The 23261-nt window shown below is 42.8% G+C and overlaps 1 protein-coding gene across 1 annotated transcript in view; it reads left to right on the top strand.

Annotated features, from left to right (window-relative positions):
- COL23A1 (collagen type XXIII alpha 1 chain) overlaps positions 1-23261 on the top strand; it is a 169683-nt gene that overhangs the window by 114557 nt on the left and 31865 nt on the right. The window contains exons 3-5 of the mRNA XM_079320229.1: positions 8776-8820; positions 16191-16198; positions 19356-19382. Of these exons, the coding sequence (XP_079176355.1) occupies positions 8776-8820; positions 16191-16198; positions 19356-19382 (80 nt within the window). The remainder of the gene's footprint in view (positions 1-8775; positions 8821-16190; positions 16199-19355; positions 19383-23261) is intronic.

Genomic DNA, 23261 nt, shown 5'->3' with positions numbered 1-23261 from the left:
TTTTTTTCCACCCCAGTTTCAGGCCTGATGTGGGAAGCATCCACAAGGTTGGGTTGATGTCTCATCTCCAGTCCCATCTCAAGCAGGGAGGGACCCCCTTGCAAGGCTGGTCTGACACCATGTGAGGGATATTTTATTACACTCAAAGACTCTTTCTGGCTTTTGATTTACTTTACCCTTTTACTCCTCAGGTCTTCTATTCTCAAGTTTTCTTCTACTTTTGTCATGCTCTTCATCAGCTGCTCTCCAGCCTTTCCCTTCCTGGAAATACTGCAAAGAGAACTTTCCTAGTTATAAAAAAGACAATTTCCCACAGCATTAAGCAGAGACTGTATCCCTCAAATATATGGTTATGCACTTGCCCTTTCACAAAAGGTTATAATTTCCAAAGAATTTGAGTTGTGCTCTAAATGTACAGCTAGAGCTTAAGTTCTTGTCAGATTTATTGCAAACATATTAGCAGAAGGGAGAAGAAAAATGCAAAGGCCAAGAAATGTCATGTCCTCTCCCATGATGGTGACACCCTCAGCTGTACCCAGAGAAATCACAGGGTGACCCCAGCCTTATTCTTCTCATGGCAAAACTGAGATTTACATGTTTGTTCTAAAAATTGTTTATTTTAATAGAAACTAAAAATGAGGACATTTGGGGCATGTATATTTTATATATACAAATTTACATTGTTATTGAATTTTTTTTCTACTTAAAAGAGAGAAGGCTTTTTTTTTTTTTTTTTTTTTTTTTCTTTGGGTCAGCAAGTCTTCTTGCAGATGGCCTGCTCTCTTTTTGTGGCATTTAGGGACTTAGCAATGCTGAGTTAATTGTTGGATTTAATGATCTTACATGCTTTTTCCAACCTAAATGAGTCTGATTCTTAGATTAACTTCTTGTTGGATAATTCAGGGCAGAATTAATTCGCACATCAATTTAATTTTGAGTGTCTGGGAGGAGGATCACCTGTGTCTAACTTCCACCACTTAACTCTGTTGAAGACAGTGTGGGAGTTTCACTGGATGTTTTATGTTGGGTAAAATTATTTTCAAACAGACTACCTTGTTAGTGTCTGTAACTTACAGCTGCTTATTTGTGTGACACTGCTCTCATTGGGATAAAATGATGTGATTTTTAAAGTTTTGCTTTGTGCAGCTTTTACTTACGTTTTACAAGGCTTCATCCACATGGAGGGGATTTGGCTGTTTGCACTGTGCTTGGTTCTGTTTCACTAGGATGTGCTTTTTCCCTGTCTTTTGAAGCATATGGCATCATGTAGCCCTGGTCAGGGTTAATGCAGATAATGGAAGTAGAAACAGCTCCAGAAGCTGACTTCATATTTGCTTGACAGGCAATTCCTGATTTTCTCTCTTTGTATAGATGATGATGCTTGTGGAAATAAGGTGTAGAAAACAAGATAGTCCTTAAAAAGGAGGAGGAAATACCTTCTGCATGCAAGAGATTTGGGGTGGAGAGAGGGTTACACAGGAGAAAAATGTTTCTTTTGAAGACCACAGGAGGAAGAATTTAACAGCTTTTTTAGAAATGCTGAAATAGTCACATGTAAGTGCATTGTTGGATGAGTTTGGAAACAGGAACACTTTGATTTTTATGTTGAATTTGATTTGTAACATAGAAGCAAATTCTCTTGGTGATATTGCTGTGATGGTCGTGGGTGTGTTCTTAGGATGTGCTTGGCCCCATCCCTTGGATGCTTTATGGTTTGCACATGGCAGCTTGGGCTCCCCTTCATAGGAAACTGGGAAACAATGAGCATGGAAAATCCTGCCAGAAGGGGCATTATCCACAGACTGTGTCTGCAAGTGTGGGAATAACATTTAAATACAAAGGATGGGATTTTTTTTGCTTAAAATCTCCAATATATACACTTCTCTATAGTTACTGGGATCTTCCCTAGATAACTGTTATTCATCTGCTCTCAAAGTCTTGATTTGCTGGTTTCTCATTTTTCACATACTGAAAATGAGAAAGAGTTCTATTTTTTTTTTCTCTGTGGGATCTTGGCTCTGGAAGGGCTAATTCTGATTGTAGATAAGAAGCATTAGCTTTGAGTACTTCCGTGCTCCAAAGATGAAATTCATCAAAACCCAAGTACTTTGTGTCAGATCTGAATGTTTCACAAGAGATTTTGTAATCCAACATGTCAAACTTGTTTAAATGTGAGATTGCAACTGAAAGCTGAAGGAAGAAATAAGTGCTTTGTTATCTTCCTTACCTTACAGAAGTCTCTTGCATAAAAAAAAAAAAAAAGTGTCTTATTCCTACAAGAAATACACAACTACCTCATGTTGTAGAGGTGCTCCTGAGATGTGCATCTGCTCCTTGTGTTGGTAAACAGGCTGGTGTTTCATCAGGCAGATTTAGTGATTTGAATAGAGCAATCATCATCTTCATCTGCTGAATAAATCTATTTCTGGTGACTTCTTGATTCTTCCCTGAGGTGAGTTTGTGTTAGAAATCATTTGAGGAAGAAAAAGACCTCAAGGGTGTCTGTTTGCTCATCCTTTTGGGCAGTGCTGCTTTCAGTCACCTTGTACTGGAGATAATGTAAGCACATGAATGCCAATCAAATGCAGCGTGAGTTTGGCAACATTTCTGTTCCCCAGTTCTACCACTACATGGATTTCTAGCTTGGATCCATAGAAGAAAAATGAGTCTGTGTTTATTTTCCAGATTCACATTAATACAGTTATGTCTGACTGGCCTAACCAGTAAGTCTCTGAAGAGATTGTGACCTGAATGGTTTTTTTAATCTTTCTAAGTGTTTTAAGTGTGAGGAACATATGGGGACAATGAACAGAGCTGGTCACTGTTCTCATAAAGAAACATGAAACCAAATATGTGTGTGTGTGTTTGTGCACAGACACTTTCTGAAAGATGTTCAAAGTTCCCATCTCTGTCCAGGACTTGGACTGAAGCAGCTGTCTCGGTGCAGATGTGGAAAACTGAAATATGCCATGAAAACTTTTTTACCTTGCATATAGCAGCCCCCACAGCTGCCAAAATATGCATCCTCTTGTTTTAGAAATAGAGGGGGGTATGCTGAAAACATCTGCTCCTGCCCTGCACTGCAGCTGTGCCAGTGTATTATCTGGAAATGGCCTGAGTAAGAGCAGCCATAACAAGAGAAGAAAAATCCCATGTTTGATGTAAGTGCAATTGTGGCTTTATTCCAGTCACTTCTTAATTTATATCTCAAATTCAGTTTATCTTCGTGCTCTGATGGCTAAACAAAAGAACTGTATGCACTTGACTGTTTGAAGAAACTGTCTCTGGGTGTGGGAAGAAAAGAAAAAAATTATTTAGGGGTGGAGGGTGGGGAATCCAGAGGATGGAGTGAGTGGCACCATCTTGGTTGTTTTAAATGGAGCAAAATCAGAGCTTTGGTTTCGGGGAGTGTGCATCTGTTATTCCACACTTTGAATGAGCTTGAACTTTTTTTTAATTTCTTTTGCAACAAGCATCCATCCAGGGTAAGAGGGGATTTCTCTGGCTACAGGTAAAACCACGCTTAAACACCCTAAATTTCTCCCCTGAAACAGTGTGTCATCTCAAGCTACTGCACCTTATGTGCAGGTTTTTTCAGTGCTGCTGAATGTTAGATTTGGGACTTGGTTTTGCTCTGCTGCACCTTGTAGGAACAATTTAAATTTGCACCCTATCCCCTCTTGGATATCCCTCATTGTGGGGGTGCCCCCTATTTTAGCTTAGCTCTGTGTAAAGAAGAGTTGTAGGCTGTAAACCTTTAGTGCTGAGGTGCTGAGGTGCTTTAGGCTAACAGATTTTGAACACTGCCCTGCATTATCCCAGCACTAGCAGCAATATTCCAGTTTGGCTCCTGGAGAGGATGTTTTGCTCCCTGATTGAGCACAGCTCCCTGGTGCATTGTGAGGAAGATGCTTTTGAAGGTAGAAGAATGAAAACAATTTCTTGCTTCTTTTGTACCTTGAAAGTAACTGGATCAGGTATGGAAGTGCAAGGAGCTCTCCCCAGCTAACAACTAGAGTTTGCTTTCTGGGTGGTTTTTGCTAACACATAATGTAGCCCATAATGTAGGACTTCAGAGGACTTTTGGGGCACTTGGGCCAAATTTGAAATGAATCTAGATATTACTTTTTTTTATTTTGTTTGGAAAACTTCTGCAGACCGTAGGTGCTGCGTGTTTCCAATCTGCATCTGGTATTTGCTTTGAGTCTTTGGGTCTGCAGGAATCCAGAGCCAGAAAGGTTCACACCAAGTGTTGTGACCCAAAACTGTTTAATCTCAGATCTGCAGCCTCAGAGCCACAGCCTGACTTGAATACCTGATGAGTATCAGCTGAGCAAGCATCACAGCCTCTGACTTCTGCCCATGAACCATAAACCTTTTCCTCAGGGAACAAGAGAGTAAATTGGCCTTTGTGCAGGAACAGCCAGCTAGGCTGGGGCCGTGGTTTCCTTGTGCTTGATACCAGACCCCACGGTGCTCTGCTGCAAAGTTCTCCTTCCTTCTAAGTGAAGCCATATGAAAAAAAAAAAATTAAAAAATCCACTTTCTGAGAGTGGCTGAACCAACCAATTTGTTCAGCCATTCTTCTGGTTGATTCATTTTTAACTGAAAAAAATGCTGATATATTGAAAACAACTTGAAAAATGCCAAAAGGGAAGAAGGGGAAACAAGTTAAACCATTTGAAGCTCATAAAAGAAAAAAAATAAAAATTTAAGTGCAACCACATGAGTGGTGTAAAATTGGTGTAATACTTAATCTCATGTTAGAGCACAATGTGTTAGATATGAGTTCCTCTAGAAAATGAGGCCCTAAAATAACCTAATATTTATGATTGAGATTTCACAACATGATCAGCTCACTGTGTCATGCTTGCAAGGGAAAAAACCCTCTGGTTTAAAGATCCACTAAGATTGGTCTGCATTTCACTTGGCCAAGGTTTTTACTTGAATGCTGTTCCCAACTACTTCTTTGGATCAATATAACAAAAAAAACCCAAAAAATCCCTGAGAGCCTCAACAGCACATGGCTTGAAGGAAGAGATGGACCCAGAGTTATGGAACACATCTGTGTGAGTGTGCTCAGTGCAAGAGGGTGATGTGGAGAAGTGTAAGGGAAAGGCAAAAGTTGGTGCCACAATTCTTGGCTCAAGTGTGCTTCACTGGAATAACATTTAACAAAGCATTGGTGTTCAGTGGGGTTTTGCTGGACTCCCTTTCTTGCTACCATTTTCAACTCACTTTATCCTTGACAAAACATTGATTTTACCTTATGCCCAACAGTAATTTGCCCAGGCAGAAATTTATCCATGCAGCTGAAGGGATGGGAGGCAGAAATACAGCCTCCCAGCCATGGGAACATGGGGCAAGGACTAGATTTGGTTTAATTACAAGGGATAAAAAGACATTAAACACACAGAATGCCTCTTCTCCTGGTGTTGATGGATTATAGTGTTGATTGAGCAGCCCAATTTGCAATGGGTAAATTGGTTCAAACAAAGGTTATTTACTGTACTGTGGACAAGTATATGGGTTTGGCTTTTGACATTATTTTATGTGAATAATAAAGTGATGTTGATTTTTAATATTTCATTTACTTGCCCACAGTAGATGACATAAGTGGCTGCTGCCCAGCAGTTGTGAGTGTTTACTGTGAACTTTTTACCTTGTTTCTGAGGAGCTATTCTTTACATACATCCATCATCTCTTCCTCATAATATTTTCAAATAGCAATGTATTTCATTCTCTCTCTTTGTCTTTGGGTTACTAAATCTATCATCTTACTGGGAAACTTATGATATTGTCAGAAATTGCATATTATGCCCTGGATTAAGGCTGTTTAGCTTGAATGTGACAAGTTGTTTAAAAATAGACTGTTATGCTTTGTGTTCACTCTCCACTCCAAAACTCTACTTCATAATAATGTAAATAAAGGACTCCCAGAACTGATACAGTGGGGATGGCACAGTGAGAAGAAAAGACTCAGCTCTTGCCCAATTTACTGTAATGCAACATAAATCTTAATTATATTGAACAAGAATCAGACTGTGAGGTCTTGGGAGATGGAGTCATTAGGTAACAGTTTACAGGGAACATTTATGTCCAAGCAAATTCCCAGGACTCCTTAATTTCTTTTGTAGTTTCTTAAAGGGGTTGAAAACAAGAAGTGTAATATGGATTCACTTTATGCCTGGTTCATTAAACAGTACCCAAAGCTGAGCCCCCAGAATAAGCTAAAATAAAAATTTCCAATTGTGCTGAGCAGAGATGTTATCACATCTGCAGAGTTTGGAGTTGCAGGTGGCATTATTGACTCCTGGGCTGCTCCTCTGTGCTGCCCTCTCCTGTGGGAGCCAGGAGCTCTGTCCTGCTCACCCCATCAGAATTGACACTTGCAACTCTTGCCCTAAGTAATTTTATCCCCTCAGAAACATTTCCTAACCCAGCTACTGAATGGCAGCAGGATTCTAAGTGTAGTTTCCAAAACGTTACTTCTTCTTTTTTTTTTTTTTTTTTTTTTTTTTTTTTTTTTTTTTTTTTTTTTTTTTTTTTTTTTTACCAAATGGCTTTCAGATAAAAACAGCAAGTGAAACAGATGAGAAGGGATTTTCAAATTTTTCCTCTCTCAATTTTGGTTTATCTCACTCTTGCCACAAGAAATATCTCTAAAATATATTTGTAATTCATATGCTGCACCCACTTTACAGATTTCCTGGAAGTCTGTAGGGAAAGAGTTATAAGATCACAAAATGATTTGGGAAGGGACCTTTAAATGTCATCTAGTCCAATCTCCCTGCAAGGAGCAGGGACATTTTCAGTCAGATCAGGTCACTCAAAGCTCCATCCAATCTGACTTTGAATGTTTCCAGGGATAGGTTATCTACCATCTCTCTGGACAACCTGTGCTGGTGTAGGCAAGAGTCAATTTTTCCCATGTGGTATAAAGTATTAAGAAATTCCTTAAACTTAAAAAAACCCCCAACCTAATAATAAGGTCCCTTTTAATACAGAATCTTTGGTTTCTTGCAGGTTTCTCACATTCTCAGCTGAATGGCTCCTACCCAAGCTTTATGTGGGAGCTCTGTGCATCCACCTTTTGATATCATGTCTCCTTAAGCTGCCTAAAAGCAGCAACACCAACTCATTACTCACTTGTTTAAATACTTTAGATACACCTCCATTAGGACATTCCCTCCTCCCTAAGGAGCAGGAGGAAAAGCAGAATGGTCACTGAGTGAGCCAGTTCAGATGAAACAGGTCCAGGAGGAGTCCTTGGGAAGGCAGCAAGGATCAAGCAAGGCTGGTGTTTAAAGCACCCCCTGCACTCCAAGGGAGGGGGAAGCTGCTGAGGCTCAGGCTCTGCCTGGAGGTCAGACCCCAAAATCAGCCCAGAGGTGGTGCAGGTAGGGGGGCTTTAATTGCTCAGTCACCACTGGTCTCCAAGGTTGAGAATGTGCTTCATCAGAGCTGTGGCTCCTCACCAAAGCAGATTGACTCTGGGATGGGGGAGGCAAACCTTCCTTCTGGCTGTAATGTGCTTTCAAGGAGGCTGCAAATACATTTGGGGTATTTTTTTGTCTCCCCTGTGAGCAAGTTACTTAGGAAGTAGTGGATGCTTTTCCCAGTCATTTGTGACTGCCCACAGCTTCTGTCTGCCAATCCCATAGCAAGGGAGCAAGTGGGGCTTGAGGCTCCCACTGGAGCTCTGTGGTGGGCTGGGGAGGGGGATGCTGGACAGTGTATCCAAACTTCAAAAAGGACAACTCCAGGCCCTGGCTGAAATTCTGGAGATGCAGTTGCATGTTTGAGCACAGAAATGTTTATGCAACAGGGGAAATTCTGATAGGAGCAGAAATATTTAATGATCTTTGTTTATCATCCTTTTCCAGCAGAAAGGAGAGGGAGCAAGGTTGTTTCACAGATAAAAAGCGAGTTCTTGCTTTTTGTTAATGTTGCTGTCACTCAGCAAATACTCCAGCAGAGCTGGCTGACCTGCTGCAGAAGGCTGCAAAAAGAGGCTTTTTCTTCCAGCCTGGTAATGCACGTGCTGTGGGAGAAGTGATGCTTCCAGGGGCCAGGCAGGGAATGCTGCCTGCAGCAGAGAGGCTGCAGCACACTGCCATGAGGGACATGGTGTTATGGGTTTGCCAAGGACCCAGATACTCTGTGTGTGCTGGAGCAGTATTCTGTATCAGAGTTTATTGTTTGAGTGCTTTTTTTCTATAATTAAGGGTATTTTGTCATTTATGGCACTTCATTGATCCCTTAGACATTGCTTCCCAGTAGGGTAAGAAAACAAGCAAACTTTATATCTGAAATTATAAATGTATGACCAGATCTAGGCTATGTCAGCAGTCTGCACAGAAGAAGCTCTGACTCAGATAATGATTAGTACCAAGAGGTTCATGTTCGTCGTTTTAATACTTTAAATATTGGGATTTGCAAGCCTGTGACAACCATTTGCAGTACGCAGGGACTGTCCAGCAATGCTGCTTGCTCAGCAAAGGATTTTTTCCAGAATTTTGGACCATGTTAGATCTGGAATTCTCTCCTATGTAAGCAATACTGATTACTTTAAAACCTGGTTCTCAATTTGCCTTGTCTTTTTGACCAGAATTATGTTGTGGGGAAGAAAAACTGGTATTTTGCAGCATAGTAAGTATTTTGGTATTTGGGAAAGGGGGGAAGCCATGAGATGTCAAAAGGACATGTGGTAGACACTGTCCTGAGCCTGCTGTCTGTGGTTCATCACTAACCCTGTGCTCTCTGCTCCCACAGGGCCCCCGGGCAGGCGAGGGAAGCCCGGCCGGCGTGGAGAACCAGGTGAGCAGCACCTGCCCCGGGCTCTGGGGCACTGGGGGTGCCCTGGGTGGTGTGGGAGCCTCTGGGTGATGACACCTGTCACCTCCATCCAACAGGCTGTGGAACACTGGCTTCCCTCACCCCTGTGTGCTGGGCATGAAGGGTTTTATTAAAAACTAAAAAAAAAACAAACCTAAAACCAACTCCCAAAACCCTAAAAACAAAAAGCAAATTTTAAAATATTTAAAGGAAAAAAACAACCAATCAAAAGAAAAAACCAAGTAAATTCCAAAACACCCACACTGTTTCACCTTTTATCCATCCTCCCATTTTGCAGCATTCAGCTCATCACTGCCCCACCCAACATTAAAGTGAATGGATCAGGGAACTCCCCAGCCATCTTAGATGGGAGGTGTGCATTGCCTTGTTTTCTGCACATGGACACATCCATAGGTTGCCTGCCAGTCATGGGGTGGTGGTGTCTGCATTTGGGAGTCAGGGATAACCAAACCTCAGCCACCAGCCTTGGGCACATCCCCTGAGCATCAGTGGGATCAGTGGGATCAGTGACCATCAACCACAACCTTGGCGTTTTTCATTGCAGCTGACTGCAATTCTGTGTCTCTATCACTTCAGTGTATCTGTTGAGGTTTGGGGTATTGTCCCTGTCTTTGAAATGGGAAAGGACTGACCCTGTTTCAGCTGGGGAGAAGTGCTGTTTACATTCTGCTGTTGGGTCTGATGCTGCTGGAGGAGAGAGAGATGCAGCTGGTGTTGCTCTTGGTGAGGAAAACAGGCAGGGATGTGCCCAGAAAGCCAGGCAACTATTGGGATTGCCTCAGTGTGCTAGAAAGCAGCACATGAAATTCCATGTCCCAGCTTTTAGGTTCTTGAACACTGATAGAATGAACAGAAGCCAGTGGATTTTCATTTAGTGAGGAGACTGAATTCTGTTCTCTGCTGCCTCTTAGAAGATTCACAATTGAGATTTCAAAAAGGGCAGCATAATTTTCTGATCACCAACACTTTAACCAGTTTTTTTTTAACTCTGAGGGAGGGAAATTGAGCAGATATACACTGCACACCAATAGCAGCATGTGAACTCATGGACTGATGGACAAGAAAGGCAGGCAGGCATTTCCCTTCTCTTCCACGGATGGTATTCCAGAGTGCATTAGGGGTTTTCTGAGATACTTTTGTTCCTGAAGCATCAGGGATTTACTTCTGGCCAAGGGATAGGTGCTGATGGGGTGGTGGTGGATCCCAGCCAGCTTTGTTAATTTGTTTCCTTTTCCCAGCAGCTGGACTGTAGGAATAGGCACCAGAGAGCTTTGATTCTTTTTTTTGGTTCTTTTTTAAATATCACCCAAGTGCTTTCAGGAGCACAGTGGAATACAGCATTCAAGCAAGGGCAGCTGGAGAGGTCAGCCAATGGATCTGATTTTATATGCAGGCATTTATGTAAATTCTGTGCAAGATGTGTCTTTGGTCCATACAAAAATCTGGGAGGTAGTGCTGAGCTCACACATGCCCTTCAATCTTTTCTCCCTGCTTCATGCAAAACTGTGGTAAAGCAGCATTTCCCCTCATGCTGTGACACATCTGCAAATGTACTTGAGCATCCCTCTGATGAAGCAGAAAGCTGCCAGGGAATCAATGTAGAAGAAGCAAGAAAACAAGCATTATAAAAGGAAAAGAAAAAAAAAAAAAAGATAAATAATTTAAATTTGATTTTAAAAAAATCAAAACTTAGTAACAACTTTTTGAAATTTCTGCAGTTGTGGAGGAAAATAGAGAAGAGTGCAGCTGCCACCCACTGCACACAGGCTCAAAGGGGCAAATCCAAGGAAATCCAAGGAATGCAGTGCAGGGCCTGGATTGCCCCACTGTAGATACACAGGGAGCAGCCATCCTGCTGTGTATTGCTTTTGGCTGAGCTGCCAGATGTTTGTTTCTCCAGATAACTTGAATATATATTTCTATATTTGTTTGAGAACCTGACCACACATAAACCAGGTCCTTGTTCCTTCTCTACAGCTGATAAATGTGAATAAAACTTTGTTTGTGTAGCATGCTGGTGTCCATCCCCAGGGACCCTGCCTGGTTAGGGCTTCACAGCCTCCAGACAAAGGCTGTTGGAGAGCCAGCAGGCTCAGCCCTGCCAAGGGAAGTGTTTTTCTCTGGCATTTGTTGAAATGGTTATGTTGAAAAACCTTTTCAGATTAATATTGAAACTTTCAATGTATATCTCTGAGAAACAAGCAGAGAAACTGTTAAGAGATACTCCTGTCCCTTTTAATCACACCCTTCTGTTGATTTAAACCAAGACTGAATTTTGCTTTTTTCTTCTGCCATGATGGATTCAGATAAAATAAATTAATCCAACAGCTCAGTTTCTGCAGACTAAGAATTCATCATCATGAAAACACACTGGGACAACTGCTCTCTTCCACAGATATGCACCATATCATGAAATATTAATTTTTAAGCCATTTCTGGTGAAAAAAAAAATAAATATTTAGACCGTTTGGACATGGGACAAGCCTGCTGCACAAGTTTCTAAAACACTTGTTAAACTTGTGAACCCCCATTGCCCAAGAACCTGCCAAGGGCAGGCAGTGGGTCCTGCTGGGGCCCTGCCTCTGAGCTTGGTAGTTTATTTTGCTGTAGAGAAGCATGAAGGAGACAAGTTTCCCCCTGGGGAGCCCTGGAGGGCAGAGGGGGTTGCACTAAACCCCAGCTTCATATGGGCTTCACATCTCTGGTGGCAGCTTGAGCTCCCCGTGGTGGCACCATCCTCCCTGCTGTCACCCCTTCCCTGACCCCAGACACGAGGATCAAGGACCTGGGGAGTGCTCCTGCCACCACCAGCCCAGCTGAACAAACCAGGGAGTAATTGAGTCAAAAGGCTCCAACCAAACCATTTTATTTACTCTCTCCATCATCAGGCCCCATGGGAATCACTGCTGCAGCAGTGGAGCAGTCCTGCAGCTGGGCACAACCACTGCAAAAGAGGCTACTTTTAAAAAACAATTTATCCCACTGTTGCTACCACATGGCCAGAAAATTCACATCATTCCCTGGGGAAATGTCACTTTGGCTGTTTGGTCTGGCATGTCCTGAGCTCCATCCCATCCTGCTAGGACAGACACAAGTGTCCCAGCACACTTATTCCTGTACATGACCATCAGCAGTTTCTTTAACAGCTGGAAAGCAAGCACAGCCTTGAAGAGTCATGTGCATCCACCCATGGAAGTGGTGTATAAAAAGAAAGACATTTTATGTACAATTTTATGTGGGATTTTCAGCCTCCTCTCACTGTAGGGTGGAAGAAAGGTTTTGCAGCACTTGCTGTCGTGGTTGGTCCTGACAGCCAGCCTGCTCATCTCAGATGCAGTTCCTTTTCCTTGCCAAAGGCAAAATCAGGTTTAATGTCATGTTAGCTTATTTTTTCAATGTGATGTGTCCCAGTGAGGACACAGTTCAAGTGTCGGAGTGAGCGTTTGTGAAATAACACGGATTTTTGCCAGGGACCTGGGAGGTTTTGCTTCCCTCCTTGCTGCCAGCTGGTGCTGTGTGAGTGGGATGGGGGACGGATGCACAGCCCTCACAGGGCTTGTGTTTATTGTTTTTTAAAGACTGAGCCATGCTGGGGTGTTCCTGAAAGATGGATGAATAGGATCCAGGATTTGGGAGCTTAGTTTAAGTATTGGTTCAAAGGCTTTGCACAACTAGATGGTGGGAGATGATGTTCCTGTGTGTTGGAATATCATTCTGCTTTCTTCTTCTGGCTTGACAATTGATCTAAAACATGGATCTGAAGCTCAAAAGCTCTCAAGATAAACCAGGAGACAATCCACATGAAATGTTCAGCTTGGGAAGTCTCTGGGTAAGGCTCTGCTCTCCTCACATGAAGCAGGAGCTGTCTCAGGACACAAACACCCAGAGCTGATGGCTGGGGTTTGTGCAGCATCTCTTTGCATCACCTGTGCGCAGCTACAGCCCAGGGCAATAAACATTGGCTGATTTAGGCACAAAATTCCCTTTACAGGAGGGCCTGAGAGGGCACTTTTTGAAGTGTTATCTCACTGGAAAATCCTGATTTGACATAATTTCTAGTTTTGGCAGAGAAAGTTCTGTTTACAAAATATTTTCACTTCAAAAGCAGTTTTTGGGGAAATTTGTTGAAATTGTTGCTATGGGATAGAAGTCTTCTGTCCACCACCCATGATTTTTTCTATTTCTTTACATTACACTGCAGGTGTTGCTGAATTTGAACTTCTAAGAAAGATTTAATTCAAAGGGGGCTTTTGTTTGTTTGGATGGGCTTTTTTCTTACAGCTGTTTGATTTGTGCAAATATCCTGATATGGAACAAGAAAGAATCTAAAGCTTTTTTTAAAAGGAAAAAAAACCTCAATGTGATTTCTATGCAGGGAAGGCTGATTTCTCTCCCAGCCCTATATGTATCCCATATTTTACATATCAAGATTTACACTTACAAACCCATTAGCATGTGATTTTATGGATAAGTGTAAATACACAGTTGTTATTCAGTAAGTGCATATGTGGCTACATATGGGTAAATCCCAGAAAATTGTATTAATTTGGGGATTTCCATTGCTCCCCCTATATCTCACTATGAACTGCCTGTGACAACCTCATAGTCAAGGACTCCTTTAACTGCTGAACTTCAGGAAAAATCTAATCTGTCCCACATGTGCTGTCAGTAATGAGCATATTCCCTGTGCCCCAGCTCTGAGGCATAGATAGGAGTCAACACACAGTGACAAATAGTTTTTCCCAGATTCTGTGACTTCTTATGGCTGGAGCAGTTGTCCTCCTCTGTTGTTACCTATGGCTCAGATACTCCCCTTACATCATCCTGAATTAATAGCTCTATGTGTATGTATATACATAGTGTGTGTTTAAATACACATAGCTATGTATTGTCATAGATTTTTTTAATTATATTTTTTTACATCTTCAGATGCATGTTTGCTACCTCGGGGATGGGCTATTTGCTCTTCAGAGTTGCAGCAAAGTCCCTTCTAACTTTTCCTGAGCTGGTGGAAATGTCTGGCTGGTTTTGTTTCCTTTGCCTGACTCTCTCCTCTCAAGGCAGGAGAGCTTGAATGATAAATGATTTGTAGATTTAACAGAAATATCAGCCCAAAATTTCCAAGCTGAAAAAATAGTTGGAAATAAATGACTGTGACCTGTCATTTTCCATATGTTTGTGTACTGCTGGGAATGATGCCACTGTGACCCACTTGGGCTTTGGATATACAAAATAACATTAATATTGGTCAATCAGGAAATCTGGGTCATCAATTTTTAATGATTTTGATTTTCACCTCCTGCTAGCACAGCTGTGCAAGTTCTTAAGGAATCTTTTTGTGTTTCCAAATATCTCCATGCCCTTGCATGCTTCACTCCTGGTTATAGCAGCATCCTCCCTGTTCAGGTAAATCAACCATAGACCAAAATCTGTGCATTTGCAGGTTATCTTTGTCTTTCTCCTCTTCCTTCTGAAATTAGTCCCCAAGTTAATTTTTCACATAGTTTTTAATGCATAAAGGCTGTTTCCAACTTTTATTTGTTGTAAAAAGAATTTCCTTTCAGCCTCTCAAACTGATTCTTGCCAGTCAAAATTGTTAGCAGTAAATTCTGGCAAATTCCTTTGAAAAGAGCATAAATCTTGTGCAATGTGCCCACAATGATGAGATGCTGGATGAGGGGCAGCCTCTGGGTACAGGATCACCTTCTTTATTTATTGTTGAATTGCAAAATATTTTACTTTCTTCCATAGGAAACAAGTGTCTTGTGGCTGGGCTGTTGAAAAACACATTCAGCAAACCAGAAAGTGATGCTGTTCTTAGGAGGAGAAAAAGATCAGTTCAATAGGTTTAACTTTATGCCTTAATGAAGATTTATTTAACCTCAACTGGCCAACAGCACAGTGAAAGATTGGTGTGACTCCACTGATGGGGCTGGAGAACATCCAAAGGTGCATGTACAGATCCCCCCATTTGACTGTGATTCCTGGATTTGGAGCAGGAAGCATTTAAAAGAGCACTTGCTGCATGTGTTGGGGAGAAAAAAAACAGTAGCTGAGAAAAGGAAAGCAGGCAACAAATTCCAAAGAGATTATAATTGGTACATGATTGAAATCCCATATTAAAATAATTTCCTGCCCACTTCTTTGAGACTTAGTCTTGACTTTTCCACAAAAGGCCTTTTGTGGGTAGCCTGGTGTAAGTGAGTTAATAAATCAGGTTTATGATTCTGAGTTAATAAATTGGCATAGAGCCATTGGCTTCTGTATTCAGAAGAAATTAAACCAAGGAGAGCAAGTTAAGCCCCTGTGCTCCTGGCCTGGAGTGAGATGTGGAGGTTGACCCTGCCCCAGGCATGGCACTGACCCCCTTCAGGTGACAAATCAATGGGATGCTTCTTGGTGCACTGCCTCTCATTACTTGATGCCACCCCTTGTTTTTAGGGTTGTTTGGGTTTTTTTAAATTCAACTTAACAATGTTTTTAATTTTAAAATTAATTTTAAAATCCTTGAAAAGGCATTGACTTGAAATATGCTTTTTAAATAATATAGTTGAATAGCATAAAATGAACAAAACTTTTTTATTTTTTTGCCTCCATTTTAAGCTTTCCCACTATTTTTTTCTTTTCTAATTATGCTTAAAACAGTTTCTGGTTTTAATCAGAGCATGAAGAAATCCCAAACAGTGCTATAGGCTGCCTCATGAAGAGTGCAATGTGTTTTGCTTTGGATTAGGGCTCAGTGCTCACCTCCCTGCAGAACCAATTTGGGCAAGCAGTGGGAAAAGTGCAGAAATGGGTGTGGCTGATGGTGAATGAGCAACATTTGGGGTCTGTGGGAGCAGCAGCAGTGTCCTTGTCAGATCCTGCTTCACTGCTCCTCTGGCTTCTGTGAGCTTCTCTCTTGCTCCTCCTGCATCACCTGAAGGATAGACAAGGTCCACAGTGAAAAGATTTTATTCATAAAATTTTCACATTTTTCTGGCCTTGTCTGTCTCCTTTTTGCTGGCCACAGGTGGTGCCCAGGGCTCTGATTCCCTGCACAGAGGCCCTGCCTTGTGACCTGCCCAGGGTCTTGTGGGGGGAGAGGAAACAGAGTGATACTGTAAAAAAGATGGGAAAAGAGTGAGTTTACACCTCTGTCAGTGCTGCTGGTGGTCCTGCAACAGGAGGATGTGATGGTGCTGAGTGCATCTGGAAAATCATCACATGGGAATTGGGATGGAGAATCCTAAATCATTCTGGTGTTGGATCCTTCTTTGTGTTGCTTTATCAGATTATATTTTTCTTTGTAATTGACTCTTTTTTTCTCTGGTTTTTTTTTTGTTTTCCAGGACCTGCAGTAAGTATCGTGGATTTTACTGTTGGATCAACAAAGTTAAGGCTTCCCCTTCCCTTGCCTTCTCCTTGCAAAAGCACAGCATTTTTTGGTAGAGGTGTGTCTGGAATCAAAATTGGTACCAGATGCTGCTGTACATTTTTTTTCATGATTGTAGACAAATTGTGGGGGGAATTTTAAATTGTTTAACTTGCTGCCCCAAGGGACTTCCAGTAATTTTGAACTCAGAAAATATTCAGTAAAAAGGAGTTTTCCCTTTAAAGAGTTCTTTATTCTGCCTCTATTTAACAGAAAGAGTGCTGTACTAATATTTAACATGTTACTGGGTTTATTGGTTCTAAAGCTCTCTCTTGCTTTTCTTATCTGTTGTGTTTCCAGCATTTAATATGGGTTTGGTCGCCTCACAAGGGGGGCTAGAGGGAAAACCATAGCTTGCTTGCTTCTTTCTTTGAAGTCTTGGGTAGAATAATGAGCATTCCTACCAATGCAACCAGAAAATTTATGGGGAAATAGTTGTTTGAAGGGGTAATAGTTGAAAATGTGTCAACTCCTCCTTTCAAATGTTCAGACGTGCCTTTGGCTGTGCCACCACATCCAAATCTGCTGTTCTCCTGCTGGTTTTGGAGTGAAAATTTATGTTTTGTTTGTGCCCTCCAAGTTGCTGAGGGTTCATTAAAAATTAAATTATGGGTATTAGGTGCTTCTGGTTTTCTACCTTTCTTCCCCCAAAGGAGGAGGAGAGGTTCAGGCTGTTTGCAGCCACATTTCCTTGTCCATCATTGCACTAACAGAGACATTTCTTCATGTTGTTCTCTTCCTATAGAACCTCATTGGGTTAAAAAGGGCTTTTTTTAGGGAAAATTAATTTGGCAACTATTCCTGGGCTAATGAATTTCCAGTTCTGTTTTGGTGACAAGGAGTGGGGACTGTCCCAGCACCATGGCTTTGGTTCTCCTGGGATTGACAGCAATGTCTGTGGGTTTAGTTAAGGGTTTTCACCCCTTTGAATTTTTCCTTCTTTTTCAAGTTAATTTTTCATGTAAATACTTAAGAGGGGGTTGAGCAAAACTATTATTTGGAGTTACAAATTAAGAGCATACTGGGATCCTGCCTATTTAAATCTCCTTATGTCCACCGTTAAGGGACATTGCCCTTTGAGGTACTGTGGCCAGTTTGGGATGGATTTGTGCAGCATTTGGGGGTGCCCAGAGGCTCTGCTATCCCACACACAGCCAGCTGCAGTGCTGCCTCACGTGTGCTGTCTGCTCACGTTTATTATGGCCATCCAACACAGACAACATATGGTGCACTATTAATTTTTCTTTGTCTCTAGTTGGTTTCATTTCCTGGTTCCCACGGCACTATTGAATTGCAAAAGGAGCACAGGGGAGATTTAACACAAACAAGACTTTTTTTCCTTTCCTTTCCCCTTGCCCTTCTTTGAAAGACAACTCCTGGTTTAGTTAATTTTTGGGCTGGGTGGGGTTTGTTGGTTGGTTGGTTGTCTTTGGGTTTTTTTTAGCATAAGTAGCCTTTGCCAGAGACTTCTTTAAGCATAATATAAAATAAGTCCTAGAACCCACAGAACCACAATATTATTTTATTTCAACAGTATTCAGTTATTAGTTTCTTCTGTTTCTTGATTTAGGCCAGAAGGAATTGATTACTTCTTCCATGTACAGCATTACACCGCTCTAACTGTTTCCCCAATTCTGTTGTTCCCTAGTAGCAGTTGTTCTGGTATTTTATTTTTTTGGCTGTCATAAGTTAGTTATGCATATAAAATTATTAGAACTTGTGGCACAGGATTCGTGGCTGATGGATGATTGATTGTCCTGTCGTAAGTAAGGGGTATTCTGCTCAGATATGCTATAAAACCTCTGTTTTGGAGAGTATTAAAATCACATGCTGGGTAGAAAATTTCTACAATTGAAATATAGACTTACCACAGACTGTAATTAAGCATTTACAGTCACAGATATTAGCAAACACTTTATGTGTTAGTGTGCTGGCTGGGGAACTCACCAGCAAGTGAGAGCAGGGCGTTGCAAGTGTTTCCTATTTATCTGTGTGTGCTCCATTTCCATACATCTCCATAAAAACCTCCCTGTACCCTTTATCCCAAGACTGTAACTGGTTACACAGGCGGTTGCTGAAGCCAGTGTTGTTTCTGGATGGATCAGGAGTGCTGCAGGAGCCATTCCAGCTGCAGGGGTGCTCAGGAGAAGGAAGAGCAGAGCCCCTGTGGTTGGTGTAAAGGGCTGCTGGAGTTGTTCCATGCCATGAGAAAAGCCTGGCTCCCATTCTGCACCCACAGCACACTGACACAGCTCGTGTTTATGGCAGCAGATGACATTACTGCACAGATACCTCACTTCTTTGTGTACCAGCCAGTACTCACCAGCTCCTCCCCAGGAGTCTGCCCTGGGTCTGGCTTGCAGCAGGCTCTGCTGTAGCTCACGAGTGGTTAACAGCCCCTCAGGCTGTAAACGCCTCTGGGACCCCCGAGGAGAGCAGGGGAGGTGAAATAGCCTGGATGGGCTGGGTTTTATTCTGCTGGTCCTGCAGCTGCTGCTAGGAGCTTCAGTAGGGCTGCTCCCTCCAGCATCTGCTGTGCTTTCTGCTTCATTGCAAATAGAGCAAAGCTTAGATGTGAGCTGGGAGAGCTGCATACTGCAAGGAAGTTAATGGATCTTAGAGGGGTAAATCTCCACTGAATCAAGTGCTGGAACAGGAGTTTGAAGCTCAGTGATTGCTGTCCTGGCTGCTGGCTCAGCAGCCACAGCCTGCACGACCTCTCCCCAACACTGAGGTGTTTTCTCTTCTCTTGGTACCCCCAGTCAGGGAAGGATTATGGCCAGGACCCAGAGTGTGCCATGCATGTCTATGGCTTCAGGGGCAGCAGGGGCTGGGCACAGGCAGCAGGGATGGGGGCGAGTTGGCAAAACCCGCGGTAAGTAGCCAAAGGGGAGCAGGAGATCCAAATCCAGGACAGTGTGTTCTAGGTGTGACCTGTCTGACAGGAAAGGTGCCCCAAGAGGTTTTTCCAGAGTGTAGTGCCAGGGCTGTCTGGAGAGCCGATGGCCCCGTGTCCTGCCTGCTGCTATGTGACATCACTGACAGTGCATTGACTGATTTATCTCCTTGTTCCCCCCCACAGGGGCAGTCAGGACGCGATGGCTACCCGGTAACTCCACTACTCCTTTGATTTTTACTCTTTTCTAAACTCTGTGTCCTCTCCAGCTTTTTCCATGACACTTGATTTTCCTTGCCTGTTTTAAGCTGCTTTTTTTTTTTTTTTTTTCACTTATTCCTTCCTCTCTTTCATCATTAGCAATAGCTTTTGAGGGATTCAGCCTTAAAAGCCTGAGCAATAATCTCCCTTAATGTTTATAGGGATGAAATACTTGAGCCCTTTCATGGTTGTATTCATGCTCTTGCTTAAGAGTTCACTGAACTGCAAAGTGAGTTAAGGCTTTGGAGTTTGTCCCACTTATAGCTGTAAGAGGGAGTACTGATGAAAGAGCCTCAGGTGTTGAGATAGATTCCCATTTTAACATGTCCAAAATTTTTTGTGGGTGCAGAACCATCCTTCTGGATGTGCAGAGGAAGGGAGTCCTTGTTCTGGCAGATCCCAAACCTCTGACTCCCCTCATTCCTGTCAATGCCCTTGGATGGCCACAGTGCTCCAGCTCCGAGGGGCTCAGCAGCTCACCAGGGAGCCACTCCCAAGCACACACTTGGTGAAAACAGTTGGTAAAAAACACTGTAAATTCTCCATTTTCAAGGCATGGAGAGAGGGTTTCCATCTCTGCTCCTGCTTTTTGAATTGATGCAGTGATTTCTGCACTGCCTGTTGCTCTGGAAGGGGTTTATTGGCTATTCTTAGCCTTCTCCTTCCTGTGGTTAATGCCCCTTTTTACTTTTTTTTTTTATCTCTTCTTTTTTATACCTTTTTTTTTTTTTTTTTTTCCCCTGAATGAGTGTGTTAAGGAAAACTCCCTGCTTGCCTCCATCACCATGTGCCCTGGCCTGGTTCCCCTTGAGTGCCCAGAAACCACAGAAACATTTATTCAATTTTATGTGTGTCAGAGAGCTCAAGAGAGGAGGATTGGAAGGGAATTCCAGGGCTATTTGTTATTTGGTATTTATATTCCAGGGCTAAATGCAGCAGTATTTCCAAAGAAACTGAGAGATGGGAGATGGGGTTAATTTTGCAGAACCAGCCTGTGTTGCCCTTGCATCCCTGACCTGAAAGTACTTGGGACTGCCCCAAATGATTAAGATGGATGAAGTTTGTTGTGAGGGGAGGCTGTGGGTGAGCAGGGCTCTGTGTCCAGGGAAGGGGTTTGTCTCCCTCAGGTGGCACCTGCCCACAACAGCCCCGGAGATGCTGGAGCCAGGAGGTTGTACAGATGCCTCAGGGGTCTGTTGGAAATTAAGAGTTTAATTTATAAGAAGTTAAGATGTGAAATTTCACTCTAATGGACTGTTTATTGTCATTTTTAGGGTGGCTTTTTGCCCTTGTGGGGTGTGGCAAACACTGCTGGATTAGCAATGCCCTTGGCAGGTTTGTCCCTTCTGCTGTCTCAGTTGTGTGGTTTAGTTGCAGAACTCCAAAAATGAGAAACTCTGGAAGGAAACAGGGACTGTTTCTAGGAGAGAGCATCACCCATGTCCCCATGGGCAGCCTGGTACCTTGCCTATCCCAGCTCCTGGAGAGGGATTTTGGTGATGCTCAAGCACTTCTGGATGGTGACAGGGACTGGGAATGACCTCAGCTCTGCTGCCACATCTGCACTGGGAAAAAGGCATTAACATCACCCCAAGATTTCTCCTCTTCTCTTACCCCCAGGCCCTGCAGTGCAGGTGAGCTGTGGGGCTGGTCTTATCCTGACTTTGAAACCAGGAAACACTGAATTAATACATCCACATGGATGTGGCTGCACTAATTAACTTTATCTAATAAGGAGGTGAGGATAATTTTATTTCCAAAGCAAGCTGTATCCCTGAAGAAGGAGGAAACTAAACATAAAGCAGGCTTGGGAATTATATTCAGCAGAAGCATATGGATAGGTTTTATTAAATCCAGTTACATATTCAAATGAATTTAATTATTTAGTTCCCTTCAGGGTGATCAAACAAACAGAGCTGTTTCAGTGGGTGGATGTGGTGAAAATGCAGAGGTAGAAGGTGGATATTAAGGGGTGTGTGGTGGCACATGCATCCCTCAGCCAGCAGTGCTTTGAGCTCCTAGTTTATAACTGAGCTGCAAGCAAAAGAAGCTTTAAAGGGATGAAGTTATCCAGAGCTCTGGAAATGGGGCTGAGAGAAAACAGCCTCTATCAGTTGATTTCAATATTTTTATACTTAACATCTTAAGAGGAGAGGTTTGGGCCTTACAATAAAACTTCATAGCAGAAACAGGTTTTTTTCTTTATGAAGTTCTGTAAGTTTATTTTTGAAATCCCATAGTGGATTTAGTTTCCATTTTTAACCCTATGGCAAATCCTACTAACATTGTGATAACAGCTATGAATGATGTTGGGATTTGTTGCTCTTCTGCTCGTTTGATTTGGTTTTGACATCCCACTGATCATGGATCACAGCCCCAGGTATGAACTATATATGATATATTACAGCCCGAATTTCAGTGTAAGGGCTGTATGGGTCTGCCCTCTCTTTCCCCACTAACATTTGAGCTTGGCCCATTTCAGCCAGATTTGACAGAAAGACAAAGACTTTAGAGAATAGTTTAACTTTTGATACTGGGGGCAGATTAAGGGAAAAAGCCTTTCTGATGCCAGTGGTGAAGCAGGAGCCATGCTGCCATCCAGCTGCCTTGAGCTCAGGTTTGCACGAGGGCAGCAGAGCAAAAGCAGATGTGCAGCCACCCCAGTGATGGAAATGTGTTTCTTGTTGGCAGGAGCAGGCTCTGGGACCCCTGGGACAGGATACCCTGGGACTTGTCCCAGGCTGTGATTCCTGGGGCAAGGAGCACCTGTGCTGCAGCTGGCTCCTCTCCACTTGATTGTCCCAGTGTGTTGGGGTCATTTGTCCTGGTGAAGCTGGAGGGGAGGGAGAGGTTGCCTGTGCAGAGGGCTGGTGCAGTGGGGCTGTGGCTGCTTTCGTGAGCAGGGCAGGCAGCTGCATCTGGGCAGGAGGAAAAGGAGAAAATGAGGAGCAGATGGGAGAGCCAAACTGTGAGTAGGCTTTGAGCTGACCTTTCAGAGCAGGAGGAGCTCTGCATTGCACAGCTGTTTAATTGGATATTAGAAAACATTTCTTCACCAAAAGAGTTGTGAAGCATTGGTCTGGACTGCCCAGGGAAGTGGTGGAGTTACTGTCCCTGGAGGGATTTAAAAGATGTGGCTCTTGATTTAGTGGTGGCAGTGCTGGGTTAATGATTGGACTTGATGATCTTAGAGGTCATTTCCAACCTGAATGATTCTGTGGTTCTAAGCAATGGCTGTGCAGTGCTCTTAGCAGTCTTGCCCCCATCTCTTTCTCTGCCTCATGCAGGGATGGTTGCCTTCAAACTACTTAGTTGTTCTCCTACATGATATTTCTCCTCTTTCCCAGTGAGATGCTGACTTTGTGGTTCACCAGAACCCATTCCCTTCTCTTCTCCATTTACTGGAGAGGCCTTTTGAAGCCAAAGTCTCTGCTTCTTGAGAGTTTCATCTGCCTCTACTATTCATCTCTAAAATCAGTCTCAGCTACATCACTACGTGACATCCCAAATGCAGGGTTGTCACTTCAAGTGGGAAGAAACCAAAAGAATGAAGTTGATTAATGAGGGGAATTACTTCATGTGCATGTCTTCATTAATAGAAAGCAGAGCAGGGAAGAGGCTTTGCAGAAGAGAAGTATGATATGAAACAGGGTTGTCTCCTGTTTTATACATTTCCCTTAGAATACTCAGATTTCTTTTTGGTTGGGCAGTGTATTCCTCATTTTGTCCCTCCTGTGTACAAAGTTTGCCTTCTGAATTTTGTTAATCACTTGTGTGTTGCCTGGAAGATGGCAGGCATTGCCCTGCCCATCTCTTGCAACAGTGGGAACC

This window comes from Erithacus rubecula (genome assembly GCF_903797595.1).
Source record: "Erithacus rubecula genome assembly, chromosome: 16".
Lineage (NCBI taxonomy): Eukaryota > Metazoa > Chordata > Aves > Passeriformes > Muscicapidae > Erithacus > Erithacus rubecula.
This window is presented reverse-complemented; position numbering and strand designations above follow the sequence as displayed.